The sequence below is a fragment of the Pongo pygmaeus genome, chromosome 10 (assembly GCF_028885625.2).
Source record: "Pongo pygmaeus isolate AG05252 chromosome 10, NHGRI_mPonPyg2-v2.0_pri, whole genome shotgun sequence".
NCBI classification, from domain to species: domain Eukaryota; kingdom Metazoa; phylum Chordata; class Mammalia; order Primates; family Hominidae; genus Pongo; species Pongo pygmaeus.
The window spans coordinates 105,283,759-105,301,456 of record NC_072383.2 but is presented as its reverse complement, the minus strand read 5'-3'; the positions used below and the strand labels follow the sequence as shown (position 1 = coordinate 105,301,456).

General features: G+C 44.3%; 2 protein-coding genes and 1 long non-coding RNA gene across 15 annotated transcripts in view; 1 reads left to right on the top strand and 2 right to left on the bottom strand.

Moving 5' to 3' along the window:
* RIC8B (RIC8 guanine nucleotide exchange factor B) overlaps positions 1-4,401 on the bottom strand; it is a 116,412-nt gene extending 112,011 nt beyond the window's left edge. For all 8 annotated transcript variants that reach the window (XR_008493035.2, XR_010122695.1, XM_054445066.2 and 5 more), the window contains exon 1: positions 166-4,401. Coding sequence is in view for 6 of the 8 variants with exons in the window: in XM_054445066.2 (XP_054301041.1) it covers positions 166-249 (84 nt within the window). In the remaining 2 variants the exon portion in view is untranslated. The remainder of the gene's footprint in view (positions 1-165) is intronic.
* LOC129010601 (uncharacterized) overlaps positions 164-17,698 on the top strand; it is a 269,081-nt gene continuing 251,546 nt past the window's right edge. The window contains exon 1 of the long non-coding RNA XR_008493036.1: positions 164-305. This is a non-coding gene — a long non-coding RNA (uncharacterized LOC129010601). The remainder of the gene's footprint in view (positions 306-17,698) is intronic.
* RFX4 (regulatory factor X4) overlaps positions 11,280-17,698 on the bottom strand; it is a 179,056-nt gene continuing 172,637 nt past the window's right edge. For all 6 annotated transcript variants that reach the window (XM_063646674.1, XM_063646675.1, XM_054445062.1 and 3 more), the window contains one exon: positions 11,280-13,797. In XM_063646674.1, the coding sequence (XP_063502744.1) occupies positions 13,525-13,797 (273 nt within the window). In that variant the 3' untranslated portion in view covers positions 11,280-13,524. The remainder of the gene's footprint in view (positions 13,798-17,698) is intronic.

The window sequence follows — 17,698 nt, the reverse complement described above, 5'->3', positions numbered from 1 at the left end:
ATGGAAAAGGCTGGGGGCACAAACACGCATGCCCAAGCAGGAAACGTTTTCGGGGGAGACCAATGCGCATCCCCAGAATGAGGGGGGTGGGGAAGGATGCGACGTGCAAGCACGGAGGGCGGCCCGGGGGTGCGATACCGCACGCCCGGGGCCAGGACTCTTTACCTTGTCGCTGTAATCCCTCAGGACCCGCTCGATAGCCCCTGCTTCGCCGGCCCGGACGATGTAGAGGGCGCGCTCCTCATCCATGGCCGCAGGTGCGGGGGAGCCGCGGCCGCTCTGCGCGCCCAAGCCGCTGCCTCCAGGTAAACGCCTCGCGCCCCCGCTCGCTCCTTCCCAGCTTCCTTCCTTCCCTCCTTCCCTCCCTCCCTCCTGCCTCCAACCCGCCAGCCTCCGCCCGGGCCGGCCCGACGTCACCGCCCCTCAACTTTCACCCCGCGACGTCACCGCTCCCCCAGCAACCGGCGCCTCACGGCCGCCCCCGACAAGGCCCAGGACTCGGTCGGGGCCTGGCTAGCGGACCGAGGCGGAGTCAGGCCCAAGGCCCTGCTTGCTCTCCTGCCTCTCCCTCCCTGGGAGAAGTGTCCAGTCTTTTAAGGGGGCTTTCACAGACTGAACCGTTCTTCTTTCCTGACCCTCCTCTATGAATCATTCTCAAAGGACAAGAGCGACCCGGCTCTTCCCCGCCCATCTATGAACCAGCCGCTAAATGGACTGCAATTCCCTGCATGCAATGGGCTTATCCCGCTCTTCCATCTAATTTACTGGAGTGCCGAATGGCATGCTGGGATTAGTAGTCATCCAGCCGGAAAGACTTCCCTCCAAGGGCATGCTGGGAACTGTGGTACCGCGAGGGCCGGAAATGGGAGTCTGGCGGCCGCCTGAGGCCAGCGGCGGGGAGACCGTTAGAGGGAGGGTCTAAGCCTCTGCTTCGGTTTTGTTCGTTATGCCGCTGACTGTCCTGCTCCAGTCTCGGCTGGCTGGGCTGGCTGGACTGGCCGACGGTCGCGGAAACTGCCATCCCTTGGTGGGAACTGTCAGGCACCGGTTTAATTCCCTTTTCTCATTTAGCGGTTTCGGTCTCGGGAATTCCTTCCACCCTTGTTTGCGTTCTTGTTATGTACTCAGCTACAGTAATGTGGGAAATAATCGAAAGCAGTTATCTGGATAAAAGAGGACTCGGCGATTTTCTGCCTTAATACTAATCTCTAGCATGCATCTCGTGCCACCGGGGCTCCAGATTCTCTTAGGTAATTTCCCTATATCCTCTAATTCTCCCAACACAAATTTTTGTGGAAATAAAAAGGAACCCGAATAGTTTCAGTAATTTATCCTAAGTCACACGGCCAGAGAATGGGAAAGTCGAGGTTTGAAACCAGGCCTTTCCCCCCGAAGCGGCCGCTCTACGACCTCCAGGAACTGTAATAATACCGATACAGTAGCGGTGGTGGTGATGACAAAGGTTCCCGTTGCCCCAATGGTAATTACGTGTCAGGCACTCTGTTAATACTTCACCTATGTTAGCTCAATCAATTTCATACACATTCATTCAACAAATATCTGAGAGCCTGTGCTGTGCCCAGGCGCTGTTAAATGCAGTGTGGATACAGTGGGCCCAAAGTAAAGTCCCTGCCTTCATGGAGTTTCCATTCTAGTGAGCGCCCATATGAGTTATTCTCATTTTAAGATGAGGAAACTGAGTCTTGGAGAGGTTAGTTGGTTAATTTATCAAAATTGCAGATTTTTGGAAACTGAATTTGAACTCAGAGCCTGTGCTCTTTCTGGTTTCCCAAGCTTTTTTTTGATGGAGAGTGGATGAATTCTGCAAGTAATTTCAAGTTTTCCATTCCAAGCAGCCTTTACCCATAATCATCCTTGATGTCTCCTCTACCAGTCTCTCCCTCTTGAGCTGTGCTGAAGAGGAACTAGAGGGGGCAAAAGTTTATTCATCTAATGATTGAATTTCTTCTATGCTGTGCTAGATATTCTGCTAGATACTGGGAATTTGGAAATAAGAACGAACATGGGACCTGAGTTTATGGAGCTTTTGCTCTTTCTGTATATTATACTTTCCATGCAGCAAACATTTATTGAGCGTATTTGTTGAGTCAGGCATTGGGGTAGGTGCTCTGTAATACATTCAGAAAGATTTTAATCCATCTCTCCAAAAAGCACATTTTAGTAAGGTCATGGAATAGTTAGCTAAATTTCTAAGCTAATAGTAACATCTTGCAATTGTTTTTAACAGTTTACAGAACTTTTTAATACTTCTAATCTCAATGGATCATTGGGGAAGGTATTGTTCCCACTTTATAGATAAGAAAACAGGGTCAGACGAGTTAAGTAACAAGAACTGGGACAAAAACTGAGAGCTGTTAACAAAGTATTTGGGTGCCTACTCTGTGTCCAGTACAGAATTAAGTGCTTTGGGGGTATCCATATATTTATTTTTGGAGCAAGGGTCTCCCAGAGAGTTTATTAAACGAGCACAAAGTATCTTATTTCCGTAGAGATGTTTCTCTTTAGAATTATTTTAGAAGGTCTCTGACATTTCAGACACATGTCTTTGAAATGTCTGTTTGCCAGAAATAGGCTATGTTTTTAGTCTCCAACTCTGTACTTCTAAAAAGAGATTTAAAAAATGTAAAACCAGATGAATTAATGACTTGGGAAGTTGTACTTTAGTAATTTTAATTAAATGTTCGTATTCTGATTTTATAACTCAAAGGGATCTTTGACTCTAATTCAAGTCATCTTTTGACCACTGACGAGACTCTGGTTCCAGAAAAATTAAGTGGCTTGTCCAAGGTCAATAGCAGACTCTGGGAATGGAGCCTAGAGTAGCTGAGTCCTAGGTCACTACATCACTTTACCTCCTTGAATATTAGTTATGGGATACTTTCAGGGACTAGAGACTCTAGTCCTGTTCTGACTTCACTTCCCGGTGATGCTTGAGTGGCATGATAGCAAGGAATTAAGATTTAGAGCCTTGGTAATCAAAGCAACAAATATTTTTTCACAAGTCGTTGCTCTTAGAAACAGTAATATAGTAATCCTATATATATCTATGAATAGAGATTTTAAATTCTTAAAATATCTCCACATAGATTATTTTATTTAATCCTTACTATAGCTGAAATTGCAAGGTCAATAAGAGGGACTATTTTCTTTTTTACAGAGAAAAGGGAAGTTCAGAGTATTGATTAGCTGGTTCATAAGCAAAGAAGTTTGCTAATAAGTGGTATAGTTAAGGGCTAGAAGCACCCTGGGCTCTGATAACATAAAATATTATGGACTTTCAAGTTAGGGCCAATGAAAAAGCCTGCAAATAGATACTAGTCATTTATTTTGGACTTTGATATATCCTGCTGTGGCATTTCCTCTTGCCATGACAATGGGCTAGTTGGAATGTGCCAAACTGAAGGTCTTTAATGAGTACCTGGTGCTAACAGCTTTTAAAATTCAACTGTTGTAATATTTTGAATACATTTTCTTTAGGGGAAAGCAGAATTTAAAGCCTTGGCAGTTTGGTCTATTGGCTACAGCTCCAGAACTGGAGTTCAGAGAATTCCACTAATTCAAGATATGACTTGTCACTCAGCAACCACCACCTCACTATGTGAGGCCACTCACTCAACCTTTCTTGAGGTTTAGAAATTTAGAACTGAAATAATAGCTGGATTGTCCCACAGTGTCCTTAGCTGTTAAACTAAGGGATTGATCCAGATATTATTTCAGTTCTAAAATTTTGTGATTATCGGAAAAACAAAACCACCTTCAAATATGCTAATTCTTTAGAAAAACCTATTATGAAGAGTGGGGATGTGAAAATCAATATGTGCAAATCATATATCAATATGATATGTGCAAATCATTCCTTGGGCATACCTCCAAAGATTCTGATTCAGTTGATCTGTGGTGAAATCTGGATACTGGTAGTTTTAAAAGCTTCTCAGTTGATTTGAATAAACAGCTAGTATTGAGAACCACTGGATCAATATTTTGATAGAGTATCTACCACTGAACTGGTTTTTTGATAGACCCCCAAACTCATGTGCATGTAACTCATTAGTCTTTGAGAAATAACCTGACAATATGAAAGTTATTTTTTTGGCCAGGCGCGGTGGCTCATGCCTCATGCCTGTAATCCCAGCACTTTGGAAGGCCAAGGTGGGTGGATCACCTGAGCTCAGAAGTTCGAGACCAGCCTGACCAACATGGAGAAACCCCATCTCTACTAAAAAAAAAAATACAAAATTAGCCGGATTTGGTGTTGCATGCCTATAATCCCAGCTACTCGGGAGGCTGAGGCAGGAGAATCGCTTGAACCCGGGAGGCGGAGGTTGCAGTGAGCCAAGATCGTGCCATTGCTCTCCAGCCTGGGCAACAAGAGCGAAACTCCATCTCAAAAAAAAAAAAAGAAAGAAAGTTATTTTGATTTCATTTTTTTACCAAGAATGCAGTCTCAGCTGGGTGCGGTGGCTCATGCCTGTAATCCAAGCACTTCAGGAGGCCAAGGCAGGTGGACCTCTTGAAGTCAGGAGTTTGAGACCAGCCTGGCCAACATGGTGAATCCCCATCTCTACTAAAAATACAAAAATTAGCTGGGCATGGTGGTGCATGCCTGTAATCCCAGCTACTTGGGAGGCTGAGGCAGGAGAATCTCTTGAACCTGGAAGGCAGAAGTCGCAGTGAGCCAAGATCATGCCATTGCTCTCCAGCCAAGGTGACAGAACGAGACTCTGTCTCAAAAAAAAAAAAAAAAAAGGAAAAGAAAAAAAAAGAATGCAGTCTCCCTTTGATAGCAAAGTTACTTAACATAGTTTGATCTTTTAACACATATGTAGTGCTCACTGGAGCACAGCATTGTCTTAGATACCATAAAATTTTTAAAAAATTTTCTTATGTCCTTTGGGGATATAAGAAACAACCAAACAATAATCTTTTTTACTGATAGGAAAAAACAAATTGAACATAGTACTGTGTAAATCAAAGCAAGATAAACATTAATGGGAAGGATAGTAGTCAGAGTAGCCTTCTTGAAGAAGGTGATCTATAAAGAGGGATGGTGGAGAGAGCATAGAGGGCTCCAAGACGGGGAAATGCTGTGAGAAAAGGTCAGGAGGCCAAAATTAACGAGATTCTTGTTGAGAAATGATACCAACTTGGTTGAACTTGAAAGCCAGCAATGGCGATTTCTTAGAGGTCAGTTTGGTCAGTGGGAAAGGAAAAGTTAAATATGAGAGGTGTTTCATAATCAGTGATGACTCCATAACCAGCCAGTCCAACTTCGACTTACAACATGTTGCATTCCTGAAAACGTTACCTTACAATGCTGTAGGACATAAAATTAAATAGAATTGGGAGACAGGAAGGGAGTCTGTTGCTGACTGTCTTCAGATCTTTATGCACATTATTTTATCTCTGTCTCATAAAGTTAGAGTCGGACTAGATGACTTCAAAGGTTTTTTTCCAACTCTTAAAAATTTACTTGATTCAGCCTTTCAGCACCTTTATGAGGTTCCTCAGTAATATTCGCTGTATTCTGATTGCTTAAATTGAGTCCGTGCCGTTAGTCCTAGGCAGATGTCCCTCTAGTTGTTTAATATTGATTGACTACCCACAGTGGGACTCTTAGATTAAGCACACAAAATGGGCTCTGCCCTTTAGGAGTTTTTATTTACCCAAGAGCAGGAATGTGGGTCAGACCTATTTGCATCTCGCTGACTTGGAATCCCATCCAAACACCTCTTGGGAAAACCCAGCGCTTTGGGTGGCAATGCTGTAATGTGGTGAAAGAACCCGGACTGAGAATTGGAAAACCTGGTTTTTAGCCCTGACTCACTGTGTGAGTCTCAGAAGCTGATCATTTGTCAAATTCCTTGAAACCCTTCTGGCAACCAATTTTTTGTATCTAACAGGAAAACCCGAGGCTGAAAGACCCTAGTTTGAATTTTAACTCTGGGTATACAGGGATAAATCACTTGCCGTCTTTGAGCATTGATTTTTCTCAACTGTAATGAGCATAATTATACCTACTTTGCAGTAAGTTGGAAGGGTTAAAAGAGATGGCTGTCAAAGTGGCCAGCAAGGCGGACCTGGCATGGAGTAGCCACTAAAATGTTAGCTGAACTGGAATGAAAAATGCAACCTTCCTTAGAAAGATGTGAAGATTCAGGGCTAAACATTTTGCTGTTCCTATGGATGCACAAATGCATGAGTTTTGTTGTTGCTGCTGTTGTTTTTAACAACAGCAAAGTGATTCCATTGCGCTGCTTTGGTCTTTAGACTTCAAAGTTAACATTTTAACACTGACATGCTGTAAGACAGTTTTCGGATAGTGACTGTTATGTGTATGTGTGTGTAAATAGGAATCTAAAACACTCTTTCAGTACCCCCTTCCCATATCAATGCCTTTGCAATTAAGTTTATTGAGATTCACATGTCAGAGGAAATATATTCTCACAACCTTTCTTCCCACCACCTCCTTTTGCAGTAAGGCATTAATTTACTTACCAACATTTGATTAAACTCTTAAGGTTCAACCCTAGGAGGAGGTGGCGGTGGACAAAGGATTATTGTCATTCATCATCAACACATTTTAGTCTTCCCCTCGAGTTGCCTATGAAGGATTAGCATTTCCCTGAAAGGAGGAGGACAGAATAAATTGCGTCTACCGCCAAAGAACTGCCAGCTCCTTTCAGCTGGGGGCACATACCGGGAGCTTTTCCCATATTAGTCAGCTTTATCTCAACTTTTGGGCAGTGCCTACATCTGAATTTCATGGGTTTCAGGGTCAGTCAAAACAGAATTGTAGGGCTGTTGAGGTCAGAGGCCACCTCTGTCAAAGGGTAGTGACCTTAACAGCAAGAGGTAGCCAGTCTCCTCTGTGCTCCCTCCTCCCCCACCCCAGTGACTTCACTCCAGTGAATGCTTGGCTCATTGCACGCCCCCCTGCAGAGCTTTTTTTTTTCGACCTGGTAATAAAAATCCTCTGTGACCTGGTATTTTTTTTTCATTATTATTGATTTTCTTTTATTCCTGTTTCTCCATAGAATAACCATATCTCAGTCATAGATAATGCACTGGTTTGTTTGTACGTTGGGAAATGACAGAGGGAAAGGTAGTCTGCTATTTATTTACAGTGAGCAGAATGCCACCTCTGGTTTAGGGGAAGATCTGGTGCCCAGCTTAGAAACTGCCTGCAGTTTGTGAGCACAAAAATATTCCAGAACTTCTGAAACTCTCTTCCACCCCAGTAGGTTCTATTACCATGGTCAAGGTTGATTTTTAAAACTGCAAAACTGCTTAGGAGAGGGGAATGGAAGTTGGGATAGGGGTGGGAAGGTGGGAAGAAAAGTAGGAAGGAGGAAGAGTGTGCTTTAGTAGAAAAAGCACAGACAGGCTCTGGAGTAGTATTTCTTTTATTGTGTTTTAAAAATTAATATATAGACAGAGACAGAGTCTCACTATGTTGCCATGGTCTTAAACTCCTGGCCTCAAGTGATCTTTCCACCTTAGCCTCCCAAAGTGCTGTGATTGTAGGTGTGAGCCACTGTGCCTGGAGTAATTTTCAGATCCCAGCTCTGCCACTTAAACTGTAACCTTCAGCAGGGCATTAAGCTGCTCATAGTCTCCATTTCTTCACCTGTAAACAGAAGCGATTATGCCACTAGTATTGCAGGGAACTTGTGAGAAGCAGACAGGGTGAGTCTAATGTGCCTGGTACAAAGACTCCAATAAATGGGAGACTCCGTGGATTAAGGCAGATCTATTTCAGAAATGCGCCCCTGAGTGTGAGGTGAGGAGGAAAGAGTGTTTCAGACTTCTCATTTAAAGATCATCCTTCTGCCTCAACTATATTTTTGTTCTTAAGACATCTTGCAGTTTATTGTTTCTGAGAGGTGCAGCATATGCCAAGACATTCTAGATACCATCCCTCACAGGGGCACAGTTTGATAGTTCCTTAAGAATTCACTCTTTTAAACTTCACTCAGAGGCTTTTCTTTTCTAGGAGGAGACTTATAAATACCAAATATCAGCACTTCAGCTCTTTCTGAGTCTGATTCTCTTACCCCTGCTGTCACGGTCAGACCTCATTATTTTTCATAATAGATTTTAAACAGCTGGTTTTAGCTCTTGAGGCATTTATGATGAGAAAGGGAGGCATATAACTGGGGAGTCCTATTTCTCCCGCCCACCATTTCTCTTCACCCACACTCCTTTCCTAGCAACAGCTCTTTCTTCATCTCTTGTGGCCCACGTCTTCCGTCCCACCTACACCAGCAGCAGCAAAATATGGGGGTGAGAGGGCGGCGGCGGGGTTGGGGGAGGTTGAGACATAGGAGGGGGATTGGGGGAAGAGCTTCAGGGAGGAGGCTGGTGAAGCACAAAAGGTTCTGACCTCCTTGGAACAAGAGGAAGCCCCAAGCACTGTGTCCAAGCTGGCTTAGCTTGGGAGGCTGCCAAGGAACTGAAGCAGAGAAGTTCCAGGTTAGAAGGGCAGGCGGCAAAGTGGTAGGGAGGTGGGGGTGGCTGAGGGGCGAACAGAACAGTGCAGTTCAGGGAAAGGTTTGTCAGCTAAGGGAAAACTATGCACGGTGTAGGTTATTGTGGAGTGTCACTACTTGCACAGAGCATGGTTCTCCACTCTGGACAAACAACACTGCAAGAGAGAAACTTGGGCCACATGTTCAGGGAATAGTAGTCCCTGAAGTTTAGAACTTGAGGGTGGAAGGGATCATGTTTCTCAACCTTGACTGCATATTGAATCACCTGGGGAGCTTAGAAAAATACTGATGGCTGGGTCACATTCCAAGTCATTATTTATTGTGGGTGGGACCTATACATCAGTATTTTTATCTTTACTAATTTATTGAGACAGGTCTCTGTCACCCAGCCTGAAGTGCAGTGGCCCATTCATAGCTCACTGTAAGCCTAAATACCCAGTCTCAAGTGTTCCTCCCACTTCAGCCTCCTGAGTAGCTAGGACTGCAGGTGCATGTCACCACAACTGGCTAATTTTTAAATTTTTTGTAGGGATAGGGTCTCACTATATTGCCTAGGGTGGTCTCAAACTCCTGGCCTCAAGTGATCCTCCTACCTCGGCCTCCCAAAGTGCTGGGATTACAGGTGTGAGCCACCGCACCCGACTTATACTCAGTATTTTTAAAAAGTTGACCAGGGAACTCTAATGGCAGCCAGGGTTGAGAGCCACTGACATCCAATCCTACTTTAGAGCAGGAATGCCCCCTCTACAACATCTTTGGTGAAACCAGAATTTGACCTCAGTTCTCCCTCACTTCAAAGTCAGCAAATGGGCCAATTTTTTAAAAGCTTATAGTGATGACAATTTGCATACTTGAGGCTCTTGCCCAAGTCTGAATTCTATGCCTCTGCTCTCACTAGACTTCAGAGAGCTTTCCCCTAGACTTCAGAAGACCTATGGCAACCCTTCCCCAAGTCTCTTCCACTGTAATAATGAGGGTATTTATGCTATCCCTCTTCCTAGGATTTAATTTATGTTCTTTTTTTTTCTTTTTTGGTTTTTGTTTGTTTGTTTGTTTTGTTTTGTTTTGTTTTTGAGACAGGGTATCACTGTCACCCCAGCTGGAGTGTAGTGGCGCAATCTTAGCTCACTGCATCCTTCCACCTCAGCCTCCCAAGTAGCTGGGACTACAGGCATGCAACACCACACCTAGCTAATTGTTGTATTTTTTGTAGAGGCACCTGGTTGCCCAGGCTGGTCTCAAACTCCTGAGCTCAAGCTCAAGTGATGTACCCACCTCAGCCTCCCAGAATGCTAGGATTACAGGCGTGAGCCACCATGCCCAGCCTTAATTTTTTCTAGTCTTGCAAGTCTGCCTTTAAACAGTGCAAGAGGTTGGGACAAAATAGCTGTTTGTTTTTGCTGTCTTTTCTTCTCTAGATTCACTTCAGACATTTTGACTTTAAAGCAAATATTAAGGCCAGTTTTGAAGAGAGAGGAAAATTGCCAAACACTACTATCCAGAGTTGTGTAAGGGAGGATGGGGTTGGACTCATGAGCCTCACTCTGTGTTATAGCACCAGCTGGTGGAGCCAGTGCCTTCTCTCCTGTGGCTCCCTCCCTGAATCACTGCCCAGCTGCCAGTCTACTCTGTTTTTTGTTTTCCCTAAGTGGCCCGTCCATCCTCCTCATCCAGATCTGCCAGCCCTGGTCCATCAGTGCAGACTGTAAGTTGGAATGTCATAATCATGTAACACACCTGCTTGAGGTCCAGAGTGGGGAGGTGAACCATTCAAGGTCACATGGCAGTTTCCACAACTCCCCCCGCCCCCCCTACTGCCGTTTAGGTTGGGCTTACTCGATGGCAAACATTTTGGGTTGATCTGTGCCTGGGTTTCAGTCTCAGAGGGGCCACAAATTCTCTTTCTACCCAGAACTGGGGTGTACTAGAGGCCTGACAAAGGACACAGCAGGATGGAATCTGAGGACACCACAGGCCTGCAATGTGGGTGAGCCATCCTGGCTGCTCTTCATGACTTCAGCCAGTTTCAAGCTGGCAGAGTTCTTTTCAGAAAAAGTCCTAAGAGGGGAGGGTCCCTTTATTGCCAAGACTCTTCTGTTCTTCCCCTGACAAGTGACTGGCCCCACTCCCAGCTGCCAACCTTGCCCGAATTTCCCAATCTGGTGACTGACTGGGAGCTATCAGAGGGAAAGAAGGTGCATTTGAGTCATGTGCTCACAGCAGCTGTTGCCTTTTCCTATTCAGATCTTTCCCGGTTCTGAAGTTAAAGTTTTAAAACAATTGGGAACATAGGTACTGCTTGGCTCCCAAGAGGTAGGCACCTTGTGCTCTGGAGAGAAAGCCCAGTGGTCTTCTGCCTTCATCTGAAGCTGCCTTCTTTTCCAGGATGCTAATGATGCCTAGGTCTTGGTTGTGCTGAGAAAGGGAGGCACACATTTTCTTCCTTGCAAAGTTCCTGGAGTGACCTATTCTCTGGGCTTCAGGCCCTTGTTATGACTAGTTTTGCCTGAAGATTTGTTCAGTTAATGAACTTGTGGCTGTTACGTGTAAATGGGTGTCCTATGCTGTTGTTACCTGACTAAAGAATTTGATGATTACTTTTTTGTGCTTAGTAAGTCAAAAGTCAGACTTCCTACACCCTTTCATTTATTTAAGGGAGCTCTAGCTTTGAATTGTAAGAGAGAGACTGGTCTGGTCACTCTCAGGTTTATTTTTTGCAGTGACTAAATCTGAAATTTCATTCTTCCTTTTCCTTACTTTCCTTATATGAAAGCCAATTAATGGATTGTGGTCAAAAGATCAAACTAATTGACCATCAGAAAGTGAAATTCAACATCTGCTTTCTTTTTGTAGAACAATATAGCTAAATATAAGGGGATGCTCTGTATATAATTTTAATCTTAAAAATCATGTTCAGGTATAAATATATTATGTAATAGCAAGTAAGAACTTGGCTTTAAATATAAATCTTTCAAAATGCAAATTGAGTTGTCAAATTCTCATGCCTTTTAGTTAATATACTCACTACTCCCATTTCTGGAAATCTGTGGTTCTGAACTTCTCATAGATCCTAGACTCTTAATGTTTGAGAAAAACACCATCATTGTACTTCTATACCCCACTCCTTTCAGCCTCAGAATAAAAATACAGTGCTGGAGAAGAATTTGTTAATACTTATTAAGTATTCAGTAATGTTACTGTTCTGTTCCAGAAGTTTATTAGCATTTAAAGCACTGCACTTGAAATATCTTTACACCCAGTGATCATTAAAGCATAATGAACTAAGTACCAAGGGACCTCTTAATGGTGTTGGTATTGAAGAATAATATTCCCTATAAGAGCTGAAAGGTTCCTGCCTTTGAGTGACACTAACCACTGTGCAAACTTAGGACACATCTCTGTGTGTAGAAGAACTGGTCCCCTACAAACCTCCATCAGGCTGTAAGTACTATTTTTACTTAATCATTATTCAAGGACAGGATGTGTGGCTTATACACATTTTAATTATTATTATATGACAAGATGATGGGGAACTGGATAAACACAGCCATGTAAGACTACTTGGTTTTTTGCCCTGCCTACTTACACCCTAAGTATTCAGAATGTTTATACACACATACACACACACACTCTCACACACACACACACACAGGTCATGTCAAATGAAAAGTCAAAAGAAAGGTCATTTCTATATTTTTTATTTGAGTGTGAAACCATTCATATCTTGCACAACTGTACAGATAAAACTATTTCCATTTTAGCTGTAGACACAATTATCACACTGAGTGGTGTGATCAAAGATTTTATTTACAGAACAGTTGCTGAAACATCCGATGTCATATTTCCATTTATTTCTTACCCATAGGGTAATAGGTCCACCATAATTGCTTGGTGCATTTTATAATACAGAAAGAAAACCTATATTAATCTCTAACAAACCTCACAAATTACTACAAATCTGACAGAAAAATGCCTACAAAAAATTCTCCAAAAGTACAATACATTTTTATTTCCACACATACACAGTATAGTATAGGCTCAAAGGCACAGCTTTGAATTTTTTTCTATCAAAGTGTCGGATATTGTTATAGTTTTATGAAGGAACCATGAAAGTCATTTTCACACTTGGTGCTTGGGAAGTTAAAGTTTGTTCCATCCAGTTTCACAAAGTTAACACAGCAGAGCTGAGTGTGATACTCAATGCCATAAATCCACATTCTCATAGAACTTAAAAAAAAAAAAAACCCTCTCCTGCCTTCTGCTGACACTAGCCATTGTGCAAACTTAAGACAAATCCTTGTATGTAGAAGAACCAGTCTCCTACAAACCTCAATCAACTTAAGGCAATACAGAACAGACCTCTTCCTTCCCTCAAGACAGTGCTTACATTCCAAGACAATGCAGGTACTGTGACAGATGTGGGTATGACAGAAAATCTAGAGTTTCCAGATAGCTCCCCATTTAGCCCTGGTGCTCCAGGAAATAGGGATGGTACCACCAGGAAGAAGGGATGTGCAGAACACGTCTGAGGGCTGTTCCTTGTACAGTACAATGACAAGACAGATGGCAAGGTGAATGCTCTTGGTAAATTATGTGCCCATCCAAGAACACAAACCAGATTCTGTCTGCAGTATCCATCCTTCAAGACTAAAGAGATTTTGTCAACGGGAAAATCAGTAGCTTACTAGAAGTGGTTGCCAACACAAAGCAAAGTCATGGAACAGAGGGAAAAGGCACAGAATGGCCTGCCCGAGATAGTGCTCTACAGAAACAGTCAAGTCTGGCTTGGCTACAGAAACCCAGTCCCACTGACTTTTAATAAGTCCTGTTTCTGAACTAAAGTTTATTCATCCCACATTGATCCCATCCTCATGTTCATTAGGAAAATGGGCACTTAGGAATAGCCCATGAGTTACAATGTATAGAGATAAAGTCTTCTGGGGGATGGGTGTTGGGTTTATTATTATTATTAATTATTATTATTAATATTAAATATGGATGCCTATGATAGCAGTCATTTAGCCCATCCTGTAGAGGCCTCTCCGTTGATGTAAGCAAAGCCAGGAAAGTGTTGCATGTGCTCATACTCAGAATTCCTGCGCGTTGTCAGGGGTGTATACATGTCACTAGAGTTTCCATACCTCGTAGAATGCACAGACGGGCTTGTGTAGCACGTGTTGGCTGAGGGCACCTCTGGCCAGCGGGGAGTGACTGGGGTAGGATGCAGTCTGGGAGTACTGCTCATCAAACAAGGTTCCATCCGGGAAGTGGGGCTATTAAAAGGGTACTTGTTGAGGGGAAAGAAATTCCACAAAGTTAAAATTAGCTTGAGGTTGCATATACACAATATCAGTCATGTTTACAGTTTAAGTTAAATTTCTTAAGATGCTATTAATGAGAGTTGATGGAGAAGAATCACTGAACTTCTACAAGATTGAATATTGGTCTTAGGGAAGTCAACAGGAGAAATGCAAAAGATTTCATAGCCTGAGTTGGGCTGGTGTTTACTCATGTGGTTATACTGGCTTTCTGTTCCTAATCTACAATATCTTGGGAAGTCAAACCCAAAATGAGAAACAGCCACACCAGGAATACAGGAAAGTGTGTGTTTGTCACACACACACATATACACTAGTAACTGCATGTCCAGATAAATAAATATGGATGTACAGATGGATGGTAGTGAGTTTTATCATTAGTTATGGAGATGTGATAGGTCCTAGTCCATCAACCCAAGAGCATAACACTGCCAAGTAAAATACAATGATGTTATTAAAAATAACATTTTACAGTTGAATTCAATTATAAACTTCAGCCTAAAAGCAGGCTTTTGAAGAGGAAGCAAGTCAACAATTTCGAAGGCTATTATTAGTGCCTATCATTTAGAGAACATTTTTCTTTTTGGCTCACATTCACTGAACTCCTGGAAGATACACGAATAGGAATTGGGCTTGGTGTGAATGTGGAGGAAGGAGTCAAGGGAAACCAATTGAGAGGGGCGGGGAGGGGAGCTTTTGTGCAGGTCAGAGGAACAGGTGTTAGTAGCTACAAGAAGAGGGGAAGTAGTTCTAGAAAGGATTAGGAGTAAGAGAAGTGCTTCTGAAGTGCTTCTTCTTTTACATTCTTTTCTGTTACCAAGACAGCTATGCAAATAAGCCCCTGTTAGTAGGATCAGAGGGGAGGAAGGGGAGGAGCTATGGGCTCCCTTTGAGAGCTCCCAGTCTGCAGGCCAGTCAGCACAAAGATTTCTTTGCTGTGCTGAGGGCTACACCAACAAGGACAGGAGCCAATCAACAAGGATGGCCAGAGCAGCGAGGAGGAGAGAGAGTGTGTGAATGTATGAATTCTTCTGCTCCCCATCTGTCTTCCCTGACAGTTGGAAAGTGGAGGCCCAGGGGATTAGGTGGGAGGCTGCCTCCTGTGAGGGAGACAGACAGGCTGAAGCCTAGACAGCAGGGAGAAGGGGTTATGACAACAATGGCTGCTCCCTGGAGTCTAGGTGGCTACAGGGAACTGCTCTTCCTCTGTGAGTGAGAGCCTAAGGGGAGCTGGGGAAGGCGCTTAGGCCCAAAGCATGCAAAGAGAACCAGCAATTCAGAGGTCAAGAAGGAGGGATCCCAATTTTTGAGTAGGGAGGGATTTTTCCCCCTACATAGGATGGCATGCCTTACACAGCAAAAGTACAGCCACTTCACAACCAAAAGAACAGTTAGGAAAGAGGGAGAAGGGCGTAGGTGGTGTCTGGGAACTCAAGGGAGAAGGCACCAAGGGCTGTTGCCAAGGAGACTATGGACAGCACGCCAAGGCTTTCCTAATCCCAAATCAGATCAGAAACACTGGCGCATACCCCTGTGCTCTGCATCATGGGAACCTACAGGATGCTGTTTGTGTGGCAGCAGTGGTGGACCCTCAGGCCTGCACAGTGGGATTCTAGCACAGGAACCTCTCTAAATCCCAGTGAGACCATAGTAAGATTGGGCCCTGTCCCAAAAAACAAGATCCCAGGTGTATTAAACAGATAACATTAGGAACTATTACTACAAAACAATCCTTACTTTTTCAAAAAGGTTGCTTGCCCCACCTGATCTTCTCTCAAGTCAACTCCTGGGTATCACCTCACCTCCTGGTGCTCTCCCTGGCACAGAGGCCTCCCTTCTGGTCCCATGGCATGCCAAGCTGGTTCCCATCTCAGGGAAATCTGTCCTACCTGTTCCTTCTATCTAGAACCTTCTCTACCACCCCTACCCCTGGCTCCTGCCATGCCTGCCCTTTTGTCATTCTTTAGATCTCAGCTTAAATGTCACCTCCTCGGAGAGACTTTTCTGGAATCCTATCTCAAGAACCTAAACACCCCAGCCTGTGCCTCTCAGGCTGGGGCCTTACCATCCTGCCTGGCAGCTAGCTAGGTCTTTCTTTTGGCTTATATTCATATGCTCCTGATGGGGCTTTGCTGTGTTCAACACCATGTTCCCAACATCTGGCATGGTGCCTAGCACCTAGCAGGTGCTAAATAATAGTTGGCAAATGAACATTGGGACGTTACTACTAGAAAGAATTTTAGGGATCCTGTGATCCAACCCCATGTTGTACAGATGAGAAAGCCAGGCCCCATGAGATCAAGTGTCCTGCCCAAAGTCACACAGCAAGCTAGTGGAAGAGCTGGCATAGAAACCCAGTTGGGGAGCATGCTTTCCCCACATTGATATAACCGTCCCAAAGGAGGCTGACCTTGCCACTGCCAAGTTACCCAGGAGCAGGAGAGCACTCCCTTTTTGGAGGCCAGCCCATTAGACTTTAATCCCTCTGCTCCGCTTCCTTCACTGAGCTGCCTCTTCCCCAACAGAGCTCTGGGGCCTTAGAATTCTCACCTGGCCTCAGCTTGCTGGTTCTGACAGAGTCCCCTTTGCCTTGGCTCGTGTAGGTAAAATGTCACAGAATGGACTTGGGCTCTTTCCCACAGAACCCGAGAGAGTGTGGCTTTTGTGCCTAGCCAAGGACCCTCGACACAGCTGTGCTCAGAAGTTGTGTCATAGACTGAAAAGAGTAATTGCCTGGAAACGAGACTGGCTCAAAATATCTCTAATGTGACAATAAAATTCTGTTACCACAGAATCCAGCATGGAAAATTCTGTCCCGTTAGGTCAGCTAATTGCAAATGAGTCAGTGACTCGTTTTCCCTGTAGTGAAGAGACCATTGAAAGACCAGTTAGCTGAAGTGCTCACTGCCTTGGCCTGGTCATTAACATGACCAATGAAGCTTCTATTTAGTCTAGTGAGAGTGGCAGAGGCTGGCCCATGGCACCCGCCTCACCTCTCACACTTTACATCCGGTTTCATACAGGGTCCTTAAGCATGCTGGGCACAAACTCCGGGGTCCAGAGATCTCTGTCTGGAATAAGGCACCTTTTGTTGAGGGCCCATAACAGGAAGTTACCATTCTCTGGATCAAATCATATGCTGTTGCTACTGATTTTAAAAAGGACATAAGTCACCAGTTTACCATCCCTTGAAAGGAGTGTATGAGAGGTGCCTGTGTGCACCTGTGTGTGCCTGGATACACGGTCCAACGTTCATCAGATGCCTATGGCGTAAGCCCATCTCAGCTGTGATTGACTCTTGGTCTCTTTGGAACCATATTAGGAAGACTTATTTTGAGAAATGACTCTCCACACCAAGGGCTGACTTTCCTACACATGGAGAGGGAAGAAAGAGCCCTTTATTCCTGACCCCTTACCAAATGAGCTGCTACTTGAACAAGGGGTGAAAGGTGGCCCAGTCAGGAGCACAAACTGTTTTCCTATGAAAGGCGGCTCTCACTGCACCAAAGTACTGCCAGAGGGCTCACCCCTAGCCTCTTAGCGTCTTCTGGAGAAGGATGTAGCTCCCAAAAAATCTTTGTCGGACAGTCCACATCTGCTGAGCTTTTTTTTTTTTTTTTGAGACAGGGTCTTGCCCTGTCACCCAGGCTGGAGTGCAGTGGGGTGATCTCAGCTCACTCCAACCTGTGCCTCCCAGGCTTAAGTGATCCTCCCACCTGACCCTCCCAAGTAGCTGGGACTGCAGGTATGTGTCACCACTCCCAGATAATTTTTAAATTTTTTGTAGAGATGAGGTCTCACTACATTGCCCAGGCTGATCTCGAACTTCTGGGTTCAAACGGTCCTCCCACTGGAACTCCTGGGCTCCCA